The sequence below is a fragment of the Leptosomus discolor genome, chromosome 5, assembly GCF_034619465.1.
Source record: "Leptosomus discolor isolate bLepDis1 chromosome 5, bLepDis1.hap2, whole genome shotgun sequence".
NCBI classification, from domain to species: Eukaryota; Metazoa; Chordata; class Aves; order Leptosomiformes; family Leptosomidae; genus Leptosomus; species Leptosomus discolor.
In genome coordinates this window covers 8718541-8741291 of record NC_141395.1, presented here as the reverse complement: position 1 = coordinate 8741291, position 22751 = coordinate 8718541, and the positions used below count along the sequence as shown (strand labels likewise).

Sequence of the window (22751 nt, the reverse complement as noted above, 5' to 3'; positions counted from 1 at the left end):
TTGCTTTATGATGGTAAACTGAATAATGAGGGATGGTCTCAGTATTTTCCTCTTTTGGGAGCCAGTACCTCCAATGCATGGTTGGAAGAATTTGTGACTAAGGCATAGGACATTAGTGTCACGTTATACCTTTGAGTATAGTCAGGCTAAGTATGCCAATGTGAAATGAGCACTAAAAAAAAGTCTCCTTCTGAACCAACGGCATCACTGCTTGCACTTGACTCATAACTCAGTAACCATATGCTTATATTCCACCGACAATTGCCATTTAAATGTCAGTTTACAAGCAGATGTTGAGAACCTGCCTTTGTGCTATTAATTAACTCACAGAAAAGCAAAGTTTGAGGTGTAACACTGCTTAGGTTAACTATGATGAGAGGAGCAGCAGAGTCCAGCAGACCTTGATGCACCAGGGCGGTCAGGGTTAAGTGACATGGGCAGAGGAGCAGGTATGTACATGGGCTCACCCCAACAGCCTCGGTTAATGGGCTATGGCAGCCAAATAAAGCAGGTTGTTGGCATTTCCTAGTAACAATGATAGTTTTTGTAGACAATTCCAAGTTTTGTGGGGCGGCTGGCAGTGGCCAGGATAGAGGGGAAATGTTGGACTATAAAAGGAGACAGATTTAAGTGCTCAGGTGCAGAAAAAAGAAAAGACAAAAATATATTCAATAGAAGAACAAGCAGAATGCGGGAGGGTGGAGAAGGAAGGCCTCTCCACTCTACCAGCCATTTGCGTGTGTTTAAATTCCTTCCCAATAAAGTTCATAATGAATTTAATTCAGCCCGCTATGGCCCAGAGGAGTGTTCCGAGCAATAAAAAAGTATTGCTAAGGGACAGATGACTGCCAAACTCTTATTCTGTGCCAGCAATGCATATTTATATTATTGGCACTTAAATGCTAGGGTTCTATTACTACATAAATGAGCCTTTGTCACATACTACGAATTAATACTGCAAGATCCACTTTTGGGAAGTTACGGTAACAATTCTCAAATTTAAATCACTGTTAAATTTGTATGTTTTATTTTTAAAGAGGTTTGGGGTGGTTTTTTTTTTTTTTTTTTTTTTTCAGATTAGAATAGTAGTTGAATGTGGCAATTCCTATTTTGGGTAAACTATTTTGTGGCTGGTTTAAGGCTTGGCTTTATAAAGTGGTTTTAGTCAAGGATCTTTTAATGTCCTTTTTTTTTTTTTTTGTTGGTACCTTGAAATATCTACATCAATGTTAAATGAATTGTAAGCTCAAACACTTAAAGATTGAGATGTATCCACTTACACGTAGTCACCTAGATAACACAGGGGCTCCTGGCTTCTGTTGGCATGGGCTAATGCACTTTTGATGATTAAACCGAGTGATTCAAACGTGTGTTGGAAACTTCAAGCACCAGTAATGGAGATCACCGGACCATGGCACTACTTTGTTTATAAACATCATTATTCCACGGAAGATAAATCTCTGCTCTCATCTAGTGTGTCACTACAGCACAGTAGTCAGGAAAAAGGGGGGAAAAAAAATTGGAGCTACTCACTTTTTTCACTTTAATAAGAAGGGGTGGAAGGGAAAGCTGGATATGAGGTGAAATGCGAAGTTTAATTCCTAGCAGGCAGCAAGCTTAAGGGAAAAATGCATCAGTACTGGTGTACGATGCAGTTTGGTTTACACTCAAGCTGATACGTTGTTCAAGCACCTTCTGCACATCACAGCACAACACAAACTTGTACGGCCTGTGTACAAGTTCAAATTGATGGCAGCAGTGATTCAGTCAAAATATTTAACATGCTAAGGTCTGAACATAAAGCTTTCCTTCTGATGCGCTTCGGTTTACTTCATACCACCATGCCAAGTGTGAACAGTTGGAAAAAATATTGTGAACTTGTCAGCATGTTTATTTACACGGTGCAACTCCTTTGAATCAACAAGCATTTTTTTCCAAGTGTAAAAATGAACAGTTGCTCATCCTGGAAAACAGCAATGTTTTACAGACATCTCCCACCCCCCCAAAAGACTAACCTCACCGCACTGTGCAAGGGCACAGGCAGCTCATTTTTCACTTGCCGTACACATGACGAAATACTCAGTTCCCCGGAACAAAAGTGTCTGAAGAATGTACGGGGAAACCTTAAGCATTTGGCAATTTGAACTAAAAAGAAAGGTCAATGGTAAAGAATTCAGATACAAGCAAAAAAATCAGACATCTCGGAGCACTGCATTTGAGCCTTAAAACTGAATGCACGCACTGTTTGTTCACAGTTTTTCACAGCAGCGTTCATACTCTAGGAAACTATTAACCAGCGTGATGAAGTATCCTGTTTCTAACTGAGAACAAAAAAATTACACTGTACAGCTCATTTTCTTTTCCCTTGAGAGAACAATTCTGCAGACCTGCGTTTGTGGGCTTTGCAGTTTCAGTTGCACAGGAGGAAAAGCCACAACAGCGCAGCAGCAGCAGCAACAGCAACAACAACCACCACCACCACCCCCCTTCGCTGCCTTGTTCATATGGCCCATCACAAGTCACGGGCTCAGGGCGCCTTGTTTGCTGCTGGTCTGTGCCAGGAGTGTGATCCCTGTATTTGTTATGCCGACAGCGGAGAAAAAAAAGCACTGAAAGCTAGAAAAGTTGCAGGACTAATAGAACAATTCAGCTCAGCTTTTGACAGAGCCGCAACAGGTACTGAAAAGTGAGGCAAGGCGGCAGGGGAAGAGCAGGGCAGCCCAGCAAAGGGGAAGGGACTGTGTAGGAACGGGACTGAGAATAGAGGCCGTGAGTGAGGAGAGCTACGGCGGTTAAGGAACAGCAAATGGCAAAGGGAAATGCTTCATCACTTGCTACTAAGAACAGCCTTCCAGGGCTCTTAATCTAGTGCTGTAAGTTTAAAGTACGCTGCTTCCCATCCTACCAAAATCACTGTGACATTAAGAGATTACAGAAGCAAATGATCAAAAAGACAATTTTTATTTGGCAACTCATTCAGTGAGATCATAAATATGTTGAAGTAATTATAGCTTTCACTAACAAAATTAATTTCTTAAAAAACAAAACAAAACAAAACATTTCATACCTTTTCTTTGCTTAGGGGTGGTGGTGGAGAGAACTTGGCCATACCCTGCTTAAGCCCTGGCAGTTTCAAAGTTACGAAAAAATCTTTCTTCTCTGTTCTGCCCCCCTTCCCCCTTACATTCCTGTCTGCCCACTAGTGAATTGTCATTTTCCTGGCTTGACAAACCAGTGTCCAGTATTGCAGAACTGTGTTCCTACCGTGATCTGTTCAGTGGGGGCAATCTGACAGTCTAGACAGGTGACAATTAAAATACTTCTGTGCTTCTACTGAGAAAGGAGCCTAGACATTAGGGGAGATTAACAATGTAGTAAAAGTCTAGTGGAAGTGAAAGTGGTGCCCCATCAGGGTACTCTCCTGTTTGTGCCTCTGCAGCAGGGAAGCCAACCTGCAACTTCTGCTCCCTCTAAGTGTTCATATAAGGCACGTTTCCTGCAAAGAGCAAAACAAAGTGAAGCAGTAAACTGGTGGCTGTGTTGTGTTTCAGAAGGAAGGCTTGCTGGGGGGAGCACTGAGAGCAGTTACTTTGTGTACCTGGAATTTCACGCAAGATGTCAGGCTTTCCAGCGCTTACGTGCACTAGTGGCGGCGGATGCCAGCGAGGACCCGAGAGCCCTTCCCCTGCTCCCTCTCCTGCCCGGGAGCAGAGCCTGCTCAGGGGCACCCACACGCTTCTCCAGGGCTGCCGTTCCGACGACGGCAGCAGCGCTGCAACCCCAGTCAACGCCGGTCTGCAGAGGCAGAATTTTCAGACATCCAACACTTAAGTCACCCTCTTTTTAATGCCATTAGTGATGCAGCAACATGTATTTATATTTACATATAAATACAAAATGGTCAGATACCACATTTTAAAGCATAATTTATAATCTGAAACTGCTTACACTTTCATGACTAGGCTTGGGTTTTTCTCATTTACATTCATAATTTAATTCCACTGGAATTTGATTTTTAAAAAGCCCAACGTATCTTAATTACCATAAAAAGATTGATACATATTTTTACTTAAAAATATCTTCTGTAAGAGGAAATTTACCAAAAATAACACGAAATATATTATTACGCATACATTTTCTTTTTTGTAAAGTACAAACAAGAATCTGATCTCTTCTGGGTATTGCCTGATCTAATATGGCTATAGGTTCTATTTATTTTGTTTGTTTTTCAAAGTAAAGGGAAAGACATAAGAAATGTAAGAACACAAACCAAAATAAAAATGTATTCTTTCCAAGGATACAGATATCAATGAAAGAACGCTTTCAAAACGAATAAATGACAATAGGTACAAAGAAACACTATCTAAGCACTCTGCAGTCCTTTGTCAGGGCATGTGCCACAATGACCTTGTAACAGGTATTAAAAACAACAAACAAAAAAATGCTTCCGGCATAAAAAGCTGTCAAGCAAAACATTGAAAAATTGGTACTATTTCCTAACAAGTAAGTGCAGAACTGATCCTAAGTATTTCATGGTTTTTCCCCCATGTACGCACACCTCTTTCTTCCTCTTTCTGTTCCCAGGGCTAATCGTTGCCACGCTGGCAATATGCTGGATGCCAAACCAGGTTAGAAGGATCATGGCTGCTGCTAAACCAAAGCAGGACTGGACCGTCCCCTACTTCAGAGCATACATCACTCTTCTTCCCATCGCCGACATCTTCTTCTACCTCAGCTCGGTGGTGAACCCCCTCCTGTACAACATCTCTTCTCAGCAGTTCCGCAGCGTGTTTCTCCAGGTCCTCCGCTGCCGCCTGACGATACAGCACGCCAACAAGGAGAAGTTTCTCAGAGCCAACCTGAGCTCCAGCGCGAGGAGCAGCCGGTCTCTGCGCCCGCTGCTCTTCATTTCGTCCAGGCGCAGTTCTTCTACAAGGGGCAATAACAAAGTTTTCTTAAGTACTTTTCAGCATGAGACCAAGCCTGACCGCAGTCCACAGAAACCAGGTCTTGAACCACTAGAGCCCAGCTCGGAAGCAGTGCCACTAGGGACTAGCTCCGAGCCCAGTCCAGACGCACAGAACGGCCTTTGTGAACATCAAGTATGACTTCATAAGGCAAAGTTAACGATTAGCAATGAACTTAAAGACTTGGAAATTAAAATGACCGAGGAATTGACTACATCGTAAAAGGAGTAACACAGATGGATTTGTTTCCAGTTATGCAAAAAGAGCAGGAGTTCTGTATTCTGCTGCTGGGATTTTTAAGTGCACACTGGAAATTCAATCTGCTAACTGAATTCATTAGCTGCCAAAAATATCAGCCCCTCTCTCCCCACAACCACTGATCGTCCCTTGCTGTTGACAGGGATTTGGAAACAAACAGAATATAATTGCAGTGTCTTTGAAGAAAGGAGGAGACAGAACAAACTGTGTCAGGGCAAAAAACTTGCTTGAAGTTTAGCAATACAAAAACAACAGAGCCAATTTAAGGAGCAGAACGGTGGTTGTCACGTGCGCCCTTGGCACCACACCAGAATTCCCCCTCTTCTTCGGCCGGGGTCCGTTGCAGAGTGGAGTGTTGCAGCAGCTGATACAAACAGAGTTCACCTTCCCTGGAGAGCAAAAGGACTGGTACCCAGCAGAGGCTATCAGACACGCTGCCGAGGACGCGCAGGATTTGCGGTACATGATTCCTGTGACACAGAGCAAAGGTTACTTAGGTTGATAGGGACACAGTTTTGCTTTACAACAGGATTCATGCTCGAAAACTGTTGCAAAACCAGTTCACATTTCCAAAGGAACGCTGGTGATAAAGCCAGACACCTCAGCTGTGACGGGGCTAACAGCTCTGCGCTGCAGGAGAAGCACACTCCCTCTGGTTTGGATTTTCCTTTTATTTGATTCTAGTTGGAACCAAAAAATATTACACACTCGATTTACATAATATCTATCAAATGGTGCATTTTATAACCAGAATTCGTCATTCTTGGAATAAGCTGTTTGAACAGCTATAACTGAAATGCCGTTAGTTTGAAAATGACTTTTGTTTCTGTTGCTGAACATGTTTCAGTTGTTTAACGTGTCGAAGTAATTACAGTTTTCTGTGCTGTTAATTTGTCTTTTGAGCATTTTTTTTTTCATTTTCTTGTTCCTTTGGCACACAGAGACAAGTGACCGAGACTAAAAGGAGAATGACTATCAGCAAAACTTTCATCCCTCCCCTGCCCCTTTTACTTTTTTAAAGAAAAACTAGAAGTACTTTTCCAGGTAATCTCAGTTCTTGCTGTCTTTGAAGCTTAATACCCTCAACAACAAAAATTTCCATTTGTACAGAAATGGCTTTTCTGAGTTGAAAGTCTTCCATTTTAAAACGTAATTTAAATTAATCAAATTTTAATTAATAATCTAATTAAATTTTTAATTTATTAAATTGTTTTTACATGAAAAAAGTTCATTCTGATGCACCTAGCTGTTATTTTAAAACGGTTTATAAAGGCTTTCAAATACATAGTTGCATTTTCCCCTGTCACAGTGGAAAATGGCTGGGGCAGTTCCACCTCTCATTACTCTAAAATTTTCCTGCAAGTGATACAGTAGAAACTGGGTGTTGGAAAAACATACACATACCACATAAATAGATAATGGAGGTTTGCTCGTATTGCCTTGAGGTTACAAAAAGAGGTAAACAATTCTAAGGATAATAAAACCAGTATTCCTTTTGAGTGTGGGATTCTCAAAAGGGTTTTTTTTTTTTTCTTCTGAAGAGCATGGGAAGAGGATTCCCATGGAGAACGGTGCCTCTGTACCCTGTAGCACGGTCCCAGAATGCTTTTAAATACACAGCGATCGAGACTTTTTTTGGAGGGAGGGAAGCAGGGATATGACCTGTAGGTACCGAACTTACAGAACCCGCAGATACTTGTTCAGTCCCCGAGGACTTTGGAAATAAGCACTACAGCACCTGCCCAGCCCAGCGGATGGCCCTGCAGCAGTGACTCTGCAGTGCTGCGTACAGCAGCAGAACACCGCTTGTTTGGGTAGGGCTCAGAAGGATTTCCTGTCTTCGGAGAATTTTGATTAAAGCAATTCTTTTAGACTGTCACAACATCGCTGCCATCCCAACAATGCAGGGGTTTCCCTGCTTTGTGTTCTCCCTCCGCAAATCTAAACTCTGCAATGTGGTCTAAGGCTATCTATCTAGTTAAACTTACGAAGAGAAGCCCTCAAGTCAGTGTTAAATCTTCCTCCGTCTCCAGTGAGCTTCAATCAATCAACACAGCAGGTAGAGCCTTTTCTCAAGAAGGAAGAGGAGCTACAGGCTGTTCTAGCTGTAACAGCAAAGGCACACAGATCAAGAGGCACAATCTTTATTACTGTAGTTTGCAAAAAGAAGGGAGCTCTGTCTCTGTTGACAAACCACTGCTGTCAAGGAGCCTCGACTGTGCTGCCACTGATTGGCTTACCATGATGATGCTTCCCTCAAAGACCTGGTGCTTTGTCCATGTTCCTCCTGCAGTCTTCCAAGAGCTGAGGCAGGTGTGACCCTTCCCATGGCTACGATTAACTTGTTTTCCTTCCCCTCTTGAGAAGGGAATCCTGTATTCAACGGAACTAGGCACAGTCATTGTCCTCCCAGCTCTAATCCCGCATCTCCTCATCAGAGATGCCTTCCCTGCAGCTAGAGCCACCCACCAAACTCAGACGTTCCTGTCTCTTCCATGTGAAGAGCAGTAAATCTCGACTCTCCCCTCAAAGACCAAGCCTCTAGAAAGCTTTTGACATTGGCAGATTTCCTATTCCTGTTGTTTTACAGATCACTCTCTTCCTACCATTTCCTTTTCACATGATTTCTGCAAAGCCCTGTTCACAATTTGAAGCAGTAAGTGATTTATTAGTTTAGGTCCCTGAAATATCATCTACTTTGCACTTTTACCGTAGACCAAGAGACTAGAATTGTTCAGTGCTGTCAACAATCAGATAATGCCCTCTGAGGCATGGTTTTCACCAGGTAATGCTAGGAGACCTCTCCTGCAAAAAAAAATTGCACTCCTGCAGCTTAACCCCATGTGTTTACAACAGCTCTGTTCTCCAGAATAAATCCCACAGAATAATCCTGAGCTCCTTTTGAAATCAAAACACAGTATTCCTGCACAGACTGAAATTTTACAACTCAAAGTTTCATGCAGAGATAGGCCACGTTCATGCCTAAATAGAGAGAATAACCTAACTAGTAGTAAAATCCCATTCTCCTGTGGCTTTTCTGTAAATATGTCTTACAATAGGAAATTCCACTCCCAAATGATTGTTTAGTCCCATGCCCAGCTCTAGCATCTGAATTGTAACAAGATTCTTTATATAATTAAAAAAGTCAGCACTTCTATCTGGTTTTCAATAGCTACTTGGCTAAAGACCTGCCCTTCACATCCAAGTTTTGTTTCTTTAAGTACCCATAGATTCTTTTGACCTTGCAAATCAGCTGCTATCAAACACCAACTGTGCTTTTCACAAAGCATCAGTTATGAACTAAACTCGATCAGCACAGAAAGGCTGCGCTTTTTCTCTAGTGCTGCAGTACCCTTATAGCAAGGTACAACGAAAACAGGCATTGAAGACTGATGAGAAAAAAAGAATGTTAGTGCTACAGGAGTGACATCTGTAAAACACTTCAGCCTCGACTTCACTTTTTTTTTTTTACCATGAGAGTGAAAAAGCAATGGCACTTTAAACAGTATGAATTAAAGAAAGGCAGGAAAAATACTCTTAAACCTTCTTCCTATCATACTGTGATTGCAGTTTAATTGTGGTAGGAAATAGTACAACTGACTTCCATGGTTTGATGTCAGGGACACTACTCTCCTTGCTCCAGCAAACAGGTTAATATACCCCAGCTACTGCAGTTCACCCACTGAGTTCAGACGGGACAGCAGCATCCTTTCTGGATCATCTCTCGAGATTTTTCCTCAGACTCTTCTCTTGCAGTGGTTTATTGTACTGTTGAGCCAGTTCTGAAATCTGAGATCTGCCTGAACCACAGTTCTTCAGAGTGGTTATCTGCCTCATAAGACTCATACCGCAGACATAACTGCTAATTACCGGATATTCTTGCTTGAGCAATCAGCTTGATACATTCATTAACACATCACCTAGAAATATAATTGCAAATCTTTCTGGGAGCTTTTCTTCTACCTCAGGTTGTTCTGAGTTGCTGGCTAGGCAAGAAGACTACACATTTTACACCGTGCTTTTACGGAGATGGGGTCATTCACAGCTACCTACCCTCCACAGTTTACACTAGTGCTCAGTTAGTATATTTACTAATATACAATTGGTATTTTTACTGCCCAGTCTCTTGATGGATAAGTACCAGACAATTCGTCCTCTCTCAGCAGCCCCCCCAACAGCAGTGTGGGTTCTACCTATGTGTCGGTACCATAATGATGTTCTACTACGAAGTACCTACTACTGACCAATGGATTTTCCTTTGTTTTGGCTTTGAGGTTTGTGGGGTTGGCTGAGGATATAGTTCAAGTACAACTGCTTATAAGAAGAGAGGGGAGTACGCAAGGCTAGAATATCTGCCTGATAATGCAGTAGTATTCCGCACCCCCTCCTTCCACATACACCTACTACAACTACTTACCTAAAAAAAAAAAAAAAAAAAAAAGGAAAAAAAAAAGCTTTGGGCTTAAATTGGCCATTGAAAATTTACTCCTAGATTGAGCAACTTGCCCATCGCTACACCCCTCTGCCCCACATGGGATCATACATTTAGATTAGTCAAGGCCCAAAGTACTACTTCAGTGGGATTTCTGCCTTATTCCATGCAACCCATGAATCGATGGTGTAAATCTCAAAGCTTTTCTATAGTTCCTACTTGTAATACTGATTTTTCTCACCTAGATCCAGTCTACACACACGCCCCCCCACAAGTGCCAAGCTCCCCCCACCCCACTTAGCTGTAGTCTAGTGCTGTGCCTCCATACCCTGGCACTGTTTTGGCCACATGCAGATGCATTCAGGCTTGATAGAAACAAACAATTCATGCTACAATTCATTCATATCCAAAAGTGAGAGTTCTTCCACCGGCCCTGTCCACAGAGCCCAGTACATATTCTCTTGAATAACAGCCTAACTTGTTACTAGGACAACCAAAAAAGGTGACATCACACTTACTTCTTACACTGTGTATGCAGAAGGCACCAGAAGATCCAAGCTTTTTCTCTTACTGCTTGAAAAGGATCTTATTAGGCACCTCCGATTCTTCTGTTATAGCAGGTAGAGACAAAAAAAGAGCAAGCGTAACTATGATCCTCCAACGTAAGAGCCAGCCATATTCCAGGCAACACGTAGCTTTAGTTTGCACCCGTAATCTCAAGACTGTCCTTCAGCAAAACACACAGAGAGGCTATGAAGCTGAAATAGGCGACTAGGATACCACCTCCCAGATCAGCGACCTAATTTCTAAAAAAACCAGTCACCTTCCCACTCTATGACCCAACTACTCTGAAACTGCTTTCTGCAATGCCACACCTCGGCGGGAAATCGCAGCCCCCTGCTTCACCCCAGAACAGTCTGTGGCCTCATGGCCACAAAACTCTTTGCTGTAAGTTTGACTCCAGTCAAGCAGATGACATCACTTTGCCCAATGCTAACTCTTCCGAGCCAAACGCGCTACTCATGGGCTATGTCGGACACCCCTCGTTTTTAAAGAAAGCTTTTGCTACAGTGCTTTGTACTCAGCCGATTCCGTGGGCATGCATAAAGTCAGATTTGTCTTCTGTAACTCATTCCACAAATACTGCTTTAGCAAAATCTTCTGCACCTACTCTAAGCATACCTGCTGCATCGATCTTTCGCAGCACTAGAAAACCACCTATGCCCAGCCGGGGCCCAGGAATGAGGCATCCTTCAGCAGTCACAAACCGCCTTTTCCGGACTGGACCAGGAGCTGGCGGCATACACAGAGCCATCGCTTCAGGCACACGGGGAAGTTTTGTGCCTTAAGATATGCAAGTCAGAAAGTTAGCAAGCAGACCAAGACAAGTTTTGAGGCGTGCCGTTACAACTCTGGCAGAGCTTCTCTACTCAGCTCTTTTAGATTTGGTGCTTACTCTTGCCCATGTCCTCCAAGCAGAAGGCAGAAAACTGGCCAACAGTGGAGAATTCATAGTGTGGCACACACAACCCATGAGAAGCTCCCAAAAGTCATCCTAGCTCTAGCGTTAGCATGCTTTCACCACTTGTATGTGATTTGTTCTGGGTGTTCTCTTAATGTTGTTGTTTATAAAGACAAGCCCGGGACCGTGTTTATGCACTGACACTCCCCCTTTGTTTTAATATCCTGAATAGTTCCAATTATCATGTTTCACAAAAACTTCCAATTTTCTGGTCTTGGTGAATCTGCAAGTTTTCCTTCTTGTGTGCTTAGACCTGATGTCTTGTCTGCCCATCCATGCTTGCTTTGTGATTTCCATGATGTATTTCACTCTAGACTGTCACTTGCTTACCCTCCACTTGAGTGAAACTCAGCACCCAGTAGGAGTGAGAAAAGCTCTTTTGTGATATCTGCTGAAATCCAAAATGAGAACGTACACTAGTGCAAGAACAACACATAAACATTTAGCATCCCTTTCTGAGGAACATAAAATATACATGTGACTACTTCTGTATTTTACTGTACCAGTAACGTTGAAAATTGTGTTCAGACTACACACAAATAGGTTTCTAAATTATGGTTTTTAGTTTCCATATTAGGTTTTATGCCCATCTTTTTATGGCTTCAATGGCTTTGCTGTGATAATTGTCTGTTCCTTAGCGAGTACCTGTTCACATACATCATACAATGACAGACTGCAAAAGGTCCTATTGTGATTTGCTCTGTTTTATAGAGAAAGTTATTATAAATATTTTATCTAATAAGGTCCTAAATATCTTAGAAGGTGACTGTCGAAAAGCAATCATTCTTCTGACATTGTGTTTCCCCAAACGCTCATTGTTTTAGTCAGATCTTGTTTTTATTGGTTTAAAATATGAATTAAGCTTCCCCAACACAAATCCTTTCACCTATGACTGTAAATGTACTGTTAAAAAAACAGTTTAAGCCAATGTAAAGTATAACCCTATCCAACCGTGTCCTCTGGGTTTCATTTTACACTAACTCTTCCTACCCTCATCTTCTCAACTTCCTCTCTAGGGATCATGAGTGGTTTAAATAACTTTCATCTTGCCCAAAATTTTATCATGAAATTTACTAATTGCCTTACAACCAGTCAATTAAATACTGTAAGCCACCATGACCAGTATTCCAGATTAAAAAAAACCAAGGCACTGAAATTAAGTGACTCAAAATCTATCGCAAAGCTACGTCACACACCTCCCGATTTTTAATCCCGTGTTTTAGGACTGCAGCTACTTCATCCCGACCCCTCCCTTTGATGCATTCAGCAGACGCGATAAAAGCATATTCATGCCATCAGGCTCTTACAGACTATACAATTCTGTAAAAAAAATAAAACAAAACCAAAATAGAACACCCCCCCCCTAAACCGTACCTGGTTGAATTTGCATATTATAATCATAATTTTCTATGAAAATTTACTCAGTATCACCACAACCCCTCCATACATTTAGCACATTTTAAAAATTGCACTTTTTTTCAGAAGCTAATAGGAGGCTTTTGACAATGAAAGACTGGCCGCCTCTCTCTCCTTCTGACCCTAACTGACATGACACCTTGCAGAAACTAAATCATCTCAGAAGAAAACTGGACAATCATTGATTGACAGAGGACAAGGGTTTGGATTACCACGGCATCTCTTTGTAAGTCAAGCCTTCTGATTTTGGGGCTGGAAATATGACTCAAAACTGCATTGTTAGTAACATAAATAACAGCACAAAGCAGTCTTTGTCACTGCTTGCAGCATCACAAAGCAGAAGCAAGGCATTAAACTGCTTAAAAATGCATAAGCTGAGAAGGTTAAGTACAGCTGCTAATGGCAGTATTATCAAATATTTTTTTAAAGCCACAGGAGGCTACAAACCAGAAGTCAAAGCTCAACTCTCACCTGCATGTCTAATTCTTTTGTTTTCCACCATCCTTATTCATTTCTCTGCTCACTAATGTGGACTTACAGTCAAGCACTAAAACATACAATCTTCCGAACAAAGCTGGCTCACAGCCTTCCGTCATCTGTGCTTTCCCGACACAAAGGTAGCCAGAGCTAAACGGCCTTGTGCTAAAGCAGCGCAGTGCGAGCCCCAAGCAGAGTCTGAGGCATCCCATCTCACAAAAAGAACTAATTTAATAGAACGGCACAGCTACGGGGTCAGCTCAGCGGGTGCCTCTGGAGAGGGACCCCTCCGTTATTCGCCTGTGCTTTCCAAAGCCTCACAATCTATTACACAAGCTGTTCACACGCCTGTTCACACCACACACGTGTCCTTTGTCCAACCAAATTGTTTACCACTTACTTGTCCTCTTCGATGGCTGGAGTTTTGGTGCAGGCACCTTTACCTTCTTACAGTTTCATAATCTTATGATCCAGTTGCACCCGAATCTCATCCGTCTGCTGCTGACTCCAGGTAGAATGGTCTCTTTCTTCATCTCCAAGATTTATAGTTCCTTTTCCTTTGATCTTAACCGTCACTCAAACTCACATTGCTAAGCACACAATCTCCATTAATATTACTTACACACTTTCATCACGCCCATTAAGTTACAATGTATTAGTCGTGCAAAACTATTGGCCATTCTTGGCCTAAGAAAGAGTTCAGCCTAGTTCACTACGTTGCTGGGTCACAGCGTGCGACCTAAGCCCCCAGCAATCCAGCCACTCGTGCCAACCCAGCAGGGGATCCGAACAGGCAGGTTTAAGATTACTTTGGTTCCCAACACCTTGGACATCAAGATCTTCTAGCAAGAGGCGAACTTAGCCTTGATTTTCAGAATGCTGTATGAGCATTTTTCTTGCCAGTCCTTATCTGCTGAAATGAACTGGGAAGCCACAGATCTTACGCCTTTACAAATGCTAAAATGCTGGGTTTGGCTGGGGTAGAGCTAACGCCCTCCACAGCAGCCAGCATGGGGCTGTGTGCTGGATTTGTGCTGGAAACAGCGTTGACAACACAGGGACGTTCCGTTAGTGCTGAGCAGGGCTCACACAGAGCCAAGGCCTTTGTGCTCTCACCCCACCAGCGAGTGGGCCAGGGGGGCACAAGGAGTTGGGAGGGGACACAGCCGGGACAGCTGACCCCAACTGACCGAAGGGATGTCCCAGACCATGTGACATCATGCTCTGCATATACAGCTGGGGGAAGGAGGAGGAAGTGGGGGACATTCAGAGCGATGGCGTTTGTCTCCCTGAGTAACCGATACAGGTGATGGAGCCCTGCTGTCCTGGAGATGCCTGCCGATGGGAAGTGGTGAGTGAATTCCGTGTTTGCTTTGCTTGCGTGTGCAGCTTTTGCTTGACCTGTTAAAACTGCCTTTATCTCAGCCCACGAGTTTTCTCACTTTTATGCTCCCGATTCTCTCCCCATCGCGCCGGGGGACTGAGCGAGCGGCTGTGCGGGGCTGAGTTGCCGGCTGGGGGAAACCCCGACAGTCCCATAAATGATTTCATACATGAGTAGTCTTCTTGCATCCTACTAATTAACGTCCTTACCCATTTCAGTGGAGTGGCTCACATGCTTACACTTGCATGCCAGAACCTCTGAAATCCATTCAGCTTTTATACCTTTGGCTATTTTTCTGCTTACAGTTTTACAGCAAATTCAACTTCCGAGTAGGATTTGCCTGGTTTTTAATATTACTTTTTCCATATTGAAAGACTCACTGGTAATTTGGCAAAATAGGTTATATCAAGTTTTCTGAAAAAATATCCAGACTACAAAGGAAAAATGGAAATTAAAACAGTTTGGATTAATTAAAACACACCTGCCAATGTTTTGATAAGCCTACTGGGAGCTAAGACAAGTGATAGTCAGGCCACAAGAAGTTTTTGGAAACACAGGCTCATTTGCGTGTGAAATGCAATAGGAAACTCTTAAAGGTGGTTTCAGAGACACCAGGCTGTGGGTGCTGGATGATCACAAAATTCATTTGTATACCTTTTATACAAGTCTGAGAAATAAAACAGCATAAAAAGCTATTGTCCATGTCCTGGGAAACATGAAATTCACCAGACCAGATACCAAAACTTCCTTAAAATAATACAGCCCTTCATCACTTCTGCACTTGCATCTTCCAAGTCATAAACTGCTTTAACTGTTACCTCCAGTGTTGCCTTTCTATCTTCAAAGGCAGTCAGACCAGCAACCCACTACAGACTGTCATTTCTCCTTCACTGATGCACTTAGTGCAGTCCATCCCGTATGTGGCTGGACATTTTCTGAGCAACCCAAAGGCTGGAAGGAATTTACTAGCAAGAAAATAGCTTTGGCACCTGAAAAAGTGTTTCTGAGTGGTAATGCATCCAGAACTCCAAGTTTTCAGCGTGCAGTACAAATTAACAACATCTATCGTAAGGCCTTTATTCAGCCTCAACAATGAACTCCATGTTTCCAGTACTGGTTACTGGGTCTTCATTTCATTGGGCACCTGGCAGCACGAGATACTACATTACAGGTGACAACTGACACATGCCAAGTTTTCCTTTTTTTTTAAAAAAAAAAATTCAGTAAAGAGTTATTATATTATGTTTTACTTAAAAATAAATTAAAAGTTATTTTTGAGTTATGTTGATACGCTTTGACCAAAAGAGACAGTGTAGAAGAAAGTAAGAAACCTACCACCAGCTCAGTGGATGTTTCTTACCATTTCTAAATGGATACTGGGGATGCAGCTATTACCTATAAAACTTTAATGCCTACAGTGATTCTGAAGACATTAAACTTTGTTTGCTGTTTTAATCACTTTGTCAATAAATGTACACCAGAGTATAATTTCCCCTTGATACAAGTATGCAATTAGTATCAGCACTAATGGATGCTATGCATGAAAACAGGAAAAAGTATGTGGTTCTGTAATCTGTAACAGCCGTACATGAAAACTTCATCATGGCAGCAACATAGTAAGATAAAAAAAAAAAGTAAGAACTACAGGTGAAGAATTTTCTGTAGGCCAGCTCAACTTGGACGCTGTTCTCCTCTGCCTGATAAAACAAATGGGAAATACTGAGAAAAGTTAAATAAATAAATAATAATAATAAAAATTAAACAGTGAGGTGATGCTCTTGTTTGTGATGTTCCCGTGAACTACTTTTAAGCACACAATTACAGTAATTGCTTTAATTAGACTGCAGGATGATATACTATGTAAACACATTAAAAGGATCGTTGTAGATGAAACAAGTAAGAGAAGTTTCTTATCACAGAATAATAAAAATAATGAGGTTGTTTCCCAATTCACTTGCAAACAAAAATTCATAAACAATCTTAGTTTTATGTAGACCTTTTAAAATATCAATCTTGCTACTGTGGATCCTTGAAAAAGTTTGTAACAGCCCGTTCACAACTACATCAGAGCACAAGGTATATTGTTCAAAACATGCACGTGGGCAGGTTTACTTACAGAGATTCTGAGATTCAGACCGGCTGCTTTTCGGGGCTGACTGTCTCATCCCACATGCTTTATTCCTGCCTGATCTACTCACATCGCAAGTTTCATTTTGCCTGAAGTGGGTTTTAGCCCAGCCTTTACACTTAGATAGCTCTTACCTTCAGTAAAAGGTAAACTTCATTATCAGTATGTTTTCTATGGTTTATGTCTTAAAGCATATATACATTATATACTCACATATGTATTATCAAGATGTTTCATCTGATCCCAATATACTGTGGGATTTCTTTGTTCCTACATACATGCTAAGAACAAAGGAGCACTGACATTTCTAAGCTGAAAGTTCACGGATAGGAAGGAGAGAGGGGAATCTGCCATGGGTGTTTCCACAAAGTATCTGCCAGTGGCATTATTATAAGCAAGGACTTTGCTTCTTTGTCAAACATTTCATTTTCACACTTTTCAAACACCTGGTTTTCCAGCTGAAGAATGCACCAGAAACATATCCTTTAAGTTAATTTCTGCAGGACAAAAATTTCTGTAGGACTGCATGGCATAGTCTTCAGTGCCACTTCCCACTCTCACCATTCTTCCCTCTAAACAGAGCAAGCACTGCTTTCCCCCCACCCCCCAAGATTAAATTAACAAATTAGATCAGATTCTGCATCGCAGGCAAAATACTTCTTGTCCTTCTGTGTCTCCCACTGGAACAGAATGTTAACATAACTGCAGAAAACTTGTTCTGGCAATTTTTTTTAATACAACTCTGCTTAAAGTGAGAAAAATATTTTGTCATTTACTTGACAAAGTCTCCAGTTCTGTGCACTGACAGATCCCCGAAGTGCAGCTGAAATACAAACTGCCATAGCAAAGTGCATGTTTGCAGGGGAGGCAGAATTATACTAGTTCCACATAATCACTTAATCATACACACGCTGACATACTGCTCAATTCATCTGGAGCTGTGAAACGGAGCAGATTCCTACCTGACACTAGAAACAGCCGAGATAAGGTGCTTGACGATCTCTTTCCAAAATACTAGTGACTAATAACTGCGCTCCCAGCTACTCACATCAGAGGCTGCCACAGGAACGGCCCCTTGTTCAGCTCTGGGTTAGGAACGTGCCGATGCTGCCGTTACTTCTCATCGGACGCCAAAAAGCACCACCGAAGATTGGTTCTCCAGAAACTGAGATAATGTTCTGAGAGAGCGCGGTGACGTTTGAAGCACCAACCCCAGTTTTACAGCAACTGAAGAGGAGTGGTTTGTTTAACTGTCATCAGGCATAAGGAGCTATTTACAACACAAATGAAAAAAAAACGTTTCTTGTTTAAAGAAAGTTTAATACAGAAACGAAGCTGAACCAAGGAGCTGCCATCGTGCAACTCAATGAACACCATCCAATACGTAAGGAAAAAGTCACTGGCTCCACGCTGGGGACTACCCTGCAGGCACGCCACAGAACGCAAGTCTGTGACCCCCTTGACAGCAAAACAAACCCATAGATTAACGCATGCTGCAAGGGAAGGGTGACTACATCAGTACGTTACTGACTCAGACCATGAACTTTATCTCAAAACACTGCATTTAACTTTTAAATAAGGTTTAGGAGAACTTGTAACATTTTGCTCACTGACACAGCTATATTTTATTAAGGACAAAAATGGGTTAGTCTACAAAAATTAAATTATAATCCTTTGACTGTATCTAGTCAAGGGGAAAAACTCTAATTATGAGATTGTGCTGTCAAATAAATGCAAATTCACATCTTTCAGACTCTGGGTGAAAAATTCAAACTCAAGTCTATTATAAATTAAAATCAATATTTGAAACATTTCAGCTCTCAGTGATAAGCAACAACCAAAAGAATCAAGTTATGAAATATACTGGTAGAAGTAGAATGAATTATTAAATAAAACTTGGGAGAATAAGGCGTTTATATTACACACATTTAAATATCAATTAGGAAAAAAAACAATAAAGGATGATGAACTGAATCATCTCTGTTTTACAGCCAATCCTCTCTAGAGTTGACTGAGGGTAACAGAGAAACTTAAGCTTGCAATGTAATTTTCACTCAATTTGAAATAGTTAGGTTAAAAATTTAAATGTATTCACTCACTGAAATTTACAATCTCTAACCTTAAAATGAGCAAGAATTGCATTTATAGAAGTAAATTAAATAAAAAAGAATAGTGGTGCCTGCTATGCACAGTATGCTAGTTACGTCCTAAAGAGAAAATCCAAGGATCTGCTCAGAGACGATATAAAATTGCACAGGAAAAAAACCCCACAAACAAAATCCGGAAGTTTCTTAAGAGCTCCTTATTTACAACATTGCAAACCAATTTCTTCGTAGCCGTAAGGACCAGTTACGCATCGATGTACGTCTGAAATCCATGACAGCGGTTCCAGTTTGCACTTTCAACGTGCCACAGTGGCACTGGCCGGCCTGCAGCCATGCCTGCTGGCCTGAGAAGAGCTGCAGGGCTGACCAGACACCCCTAGCCCACCCCCCGCACAAGCGCCTGTCTCTCAACGCACGCGCCAGGGTGTGTGTGCACAGGCGCCAGCCCGCTCACCCAGAAGACTTGTGCTTTAACCTGGCAGGGGTTTACCCGACCGAAAACACTTTTCCAACATGCACCCAAAGGGGAGGCTGCAGATACGTTTTTGGAAGGCTGATACAGTCTGAGGTTGTATTGAAATGAAAACATGAAGGAACCAGGGAAGATATTTTAAAAAAGCCACAAACAAACACCGAACAACTGTTAAGAATCAAGTGAGAACTGACTTCTTGTCTATGTCTACATACCATGTTTACAGCCCTTCAAATTGCCACAGCATCCCTTCAAACCTATTAAAAGTACTGCAGAAGCTGTGGTGCACAGATAGCAAAGCCTTCAAACGTTCCTTTAGAGATACTCGGACTTTAAAAGCACCTTGCAAGCTGTGACTGTCTCCCAGCGCGCCCCCCCCCTTTCCAAATAAACTTGAAATAAAATACTTCAGTAATATATAGCTTGAAAGAGACTAATTTTCCTTTAAACACGTTGCTTTTTTCTACACTGGAGAGATTCTAAGTATGTTACAGAAATACAGTCACAGTGGATGGTGTTACCCGGGATGAAACAAAGTGCCAGCAGTGCAGTTACTTTTGATAGGTAACAACAACGGTTACTATTTATCTATTATTCATAACGCAGTGACCTGAGACTACCAGCACAAGCAGAACCAGCTGACTGATAAGCACTTTGAAAATACTAATGAATAGTTTCCTAATGCCAAGAACCAACGTTACTGTTCAAGGCAGATGGCCACACACAGTTGCAAGGTAGAGGGATCCTGCTGCTACTGAAGGACTCGCTGAGAAAGGACAGGCAACAGCCTGATTTACATTAACAGCAGAGCAGCCCTTTCCATCAGCAACCCCCATGCTCCAAAGCATTGCCCACGGTTGCAAGATGCACAATCCCAGAAAGCAGCTTCCCCTTAGAGGGGGGGTTCTGAAGCCCCAACCTGCCCTCTGCTCCTCAAGCCTACCGCCTGGTGTCCAAGCCTGGTGCCTCAGCGGCTGCCTGCAGCAAGAGCAGGATGCTGCACGACCTCCAGTGCCCAAAACACACCTCCTTGCCACCCCGCCCAGCACCACGTCCCTGATAAAGCTGCGGTCTCCTACGCACGCTGGTGGCTCCAGAGCAACGCGGTGGCCTAAAACCCGAGACAGCTCCCTCTCAATATCTCACATGCCTTCCATGACGATGAACAAAAAAAAAAAAAAAAGCAATTTCTAGCACAGCTCAAAAAACAATAGAGGCGAGATGCAGAATCACAGCTAGTTTCCTCTTCAACACATTTATCTCCAAATACGCTAACTTACTATTAATTACAGTGAGGGAAAAGTCCCCTTAGACTTAGAAAATGGTATGGCAAATATATCCATTTGTGCCTTACTCTCCTCCCAAAAATGTTCTTTTTATCCCTCTCCCCCTTTCGCTTGATGTTTTCTTTTATGGATGAAAGCAAAGATGACTACACTTGCCTTTTCTTAGGATGAACCTTCAGAGTATATGAATTGCTAGAGTAAATAAAAGAAATGAGGGAATTACTAATTTAATGCTCTTCCATCTCTTGGGGAAAAAGCCCATGTAATTAACTGTAATGAGATTAAACTAACTTGTTGTTATTAATTTCCCAGTGCTGGGAAACGAAATCTGAGACCCTTAAGACTGTGTATTAACAGCTTTATCAACATTTGGCTTGCATCCTTCAGTTTTTACACCAGTTTTAAAGAAAAAGGATTAACTTTATTGAGTTGCAAAGTCACTCAGAAGTGTAAGAAACTGAATCTGGTCCCTTTAGGTAGGAATGTCAGGTTCATCTGTAGCTGAAGACTGTGAATGGGTGGAGCCAAAAGCAACAAACGCCATCCAGCACAACTAAACGCAAGTATAATTATTAAATTCTTACCAAAACTTTTTTCCATTACTTCTTTCTGACACATATCTTGAACATTCACTGTACAATTCACGATGAACTCCGGAGCAGAGCAGTCATTATTTAGCTGGAACTCCTCACACTGGTAGCACTGTATTTGCAAGCCCAAACCTGGAACAGATACAATTTTGCTCAGAATAATAAAAGTAGAAACATTGAAAACCAAACCAAACCCACCCCCCGATCAACACGTGCCAGGAATCGTCCTTATCTCTCCTTCTTCGCATGTCGCTGTTCCTAACAGCTCAGCAGCTCGCCAAAAGCACGACTTTGACAAAACCAACGTCCTACGTCCGTGCCGCCCGCTCAGCTGGGGCTGCCCCTTCCGCGCTCCGCACCCGGCTGCGAGGCGGCCCCTCTCCCCGGGCACTGCGGGCGGCTGCACCGCCGCTCCGGCCATGCCTCCCCGCCGCGGCGCTGGGGACGCTGCCACCAGCAGGCGGCGGGCACCGGCACCGCACCGGCCCCGGCTGCCCCTCGCCCGCCCGGCCCCGGGGCTGCCCGCAGCGCAGCGGGCTAGAGACTATCCGCGCTCCGGAGAGAGAGACCCGGCTAATCGATACGCTGCGGCTCTTATCTGTGCCGACGGGTTTACTTAGCTACTAATTAATTACAAAAGATTTAATGACTATTTTGCCATGCACAATTACAGCTGCGGAGCATCCTTCACCTCCCTCCTTTATCGTGCCAACGAGGTGCTCCGCGCGGCTCCCCGCCAGCCGCTCCTCCCAGACCTCCGCTGGGCCGCGCCGCGGCTCCCGTCCCCCGTCGGGGAGCAGCGAGCGCCTCGTCCCGCAGCGGGGACCCCCAGCCCGCGGCCGCCCTGCGCGGGGAGCCGGCCCGAGCCTGCCCCCCGCAGGGCTGACCGCCAGCCCACCGCGGGGGAGGCGTGCGCGGCGCTGGCCGTCGGCAGGCGGCATTCTCCGAGCCCGCTGCGGGCGGAGCGCTCCCCGCCTCGCCCGCGGGCGGCCAGCGCCGGGGGCACCGGGCCGGGCTGCGCCCTCGCCTCCCGGCGGGGAGCTCCCCGGGCCGCGGGCAGGACGGCGGGCTCCGCTGCCCCTCTCCTGCCGAGCGCCCGGCGCCAGCTCCGTCGAGGGGAGGAAGCTTCCCCGCAGCCGTTGCGGGCAGCCCCGGGCTCGCCGCAGGCGCCTCCGGGGGAGCGGCGCGGAGCCCCTTACCTGGAGCTAGGCACAATCCCCAGAAAGTTGCAGCGAGGAAGAAGAGCCGCATCCTCCCGGAGCCGCGGCCGCCGGGCTGCCGTGCAGTCGCGAAGGGGCATCAGAAGGAGAGAGGCAGCGGAGGCGCCGCGCACTTGTGCCGCTTCCCCGCCGCCTCCGCTGCGGAGAGGCGCCCCGGGAGCAGGCGGCGGAGCCCGCCCGGCTCCCGCCCTGCCCAGCCCCGCACCGCGCTCCAGCCTCGCCGGAGTTGAGCGCTGAGACTGGAAGAAACTGTACGAGAAGCGAGAGCTGGGGGGGCGGCTCCCCCCTCCCTCCCCCAGCACCATGTGATGCCGGCGGAGCGGGGCGGGGATCCCCGCCAGCCGCCCCGCACCTTGCCTCGCCGGGCGCGTTTCGGAGACGGGGAAAGTTCAGCGAGGGAGAAGACGCCCCGTTCCCTCTCCCGCCTCCGCACACAGCCCGGCCCGCACCGCCAAGTCGGCGTCCGACCCGCACGGCGCTGTGGCGGGCTGCCG

At 44.1% G+C, this 22751-nt stretch overlaps 2 protein-coding genes across 2 annotated transcripts in view; one reads left to right on the top strand and one right to left on the bottom strand.

The window, feature by feature from the left end:
* Window positions 1-5108, top strand: part of GPR39 (G protein-coupled receptor 39) — an 81360-nt gene extending 76252 nt beyond the window's left edge. Inside the window, exon 2 of the mRNA XM_086465930.1 lies at window positions 4585-5108. Coding sequence (XP_086322056.1) covers window positions 4585-5108 — 524 coding nt within the window. The remainder of the gene's footprint in view (window positions 1-4584) is intronic.
* Window positions 5109-5459: 351 nt separating this feature from the next.
* LYPD1 (LY6/PLAUR domain containing 1) lies at window positions 5460-22288 on the bottom strand. Its single transcript, XM_086465923.1, has 3 exons — window positions 22237-22288; window positions 21032-21169; window positions 5460-5695 (listed from the first exon to the last, which is right to left on the bottom strand). Exons 1-3 carry the CDS (start codon window positions 22286-22288, stop codon window positions 5460-5462), a joined length of 426 nt encoding a protein of 141 aa, XP_086322049.1.
* Window positions 22289-22751: the final 463 nt, after the last annotated feature.

Coding starts and splice junctions, on each gene's coding strand:
- LYPD1 (XM_086465923.1), bottom strand. CDS start 22,288: ATGCGGCTCTTCTTCCTCGCTGCAACTTTCTGGGGATTGTGCCTAGCT. Junction 21,170..22,236: donor GGGATTGTGCCTAGCTCCAG/GTAAGGGGCTCC, acceptor TATCTGTTCCAG/GTTTGGGCTTGCAAATACAG. Junction 5,696..21,031: donor AGTAATGGAAAAAAGTTTTG/GTAAGAATTTAA, acceptor TCTGTGTCACAG/GAATCATGTACCGCAAATCC.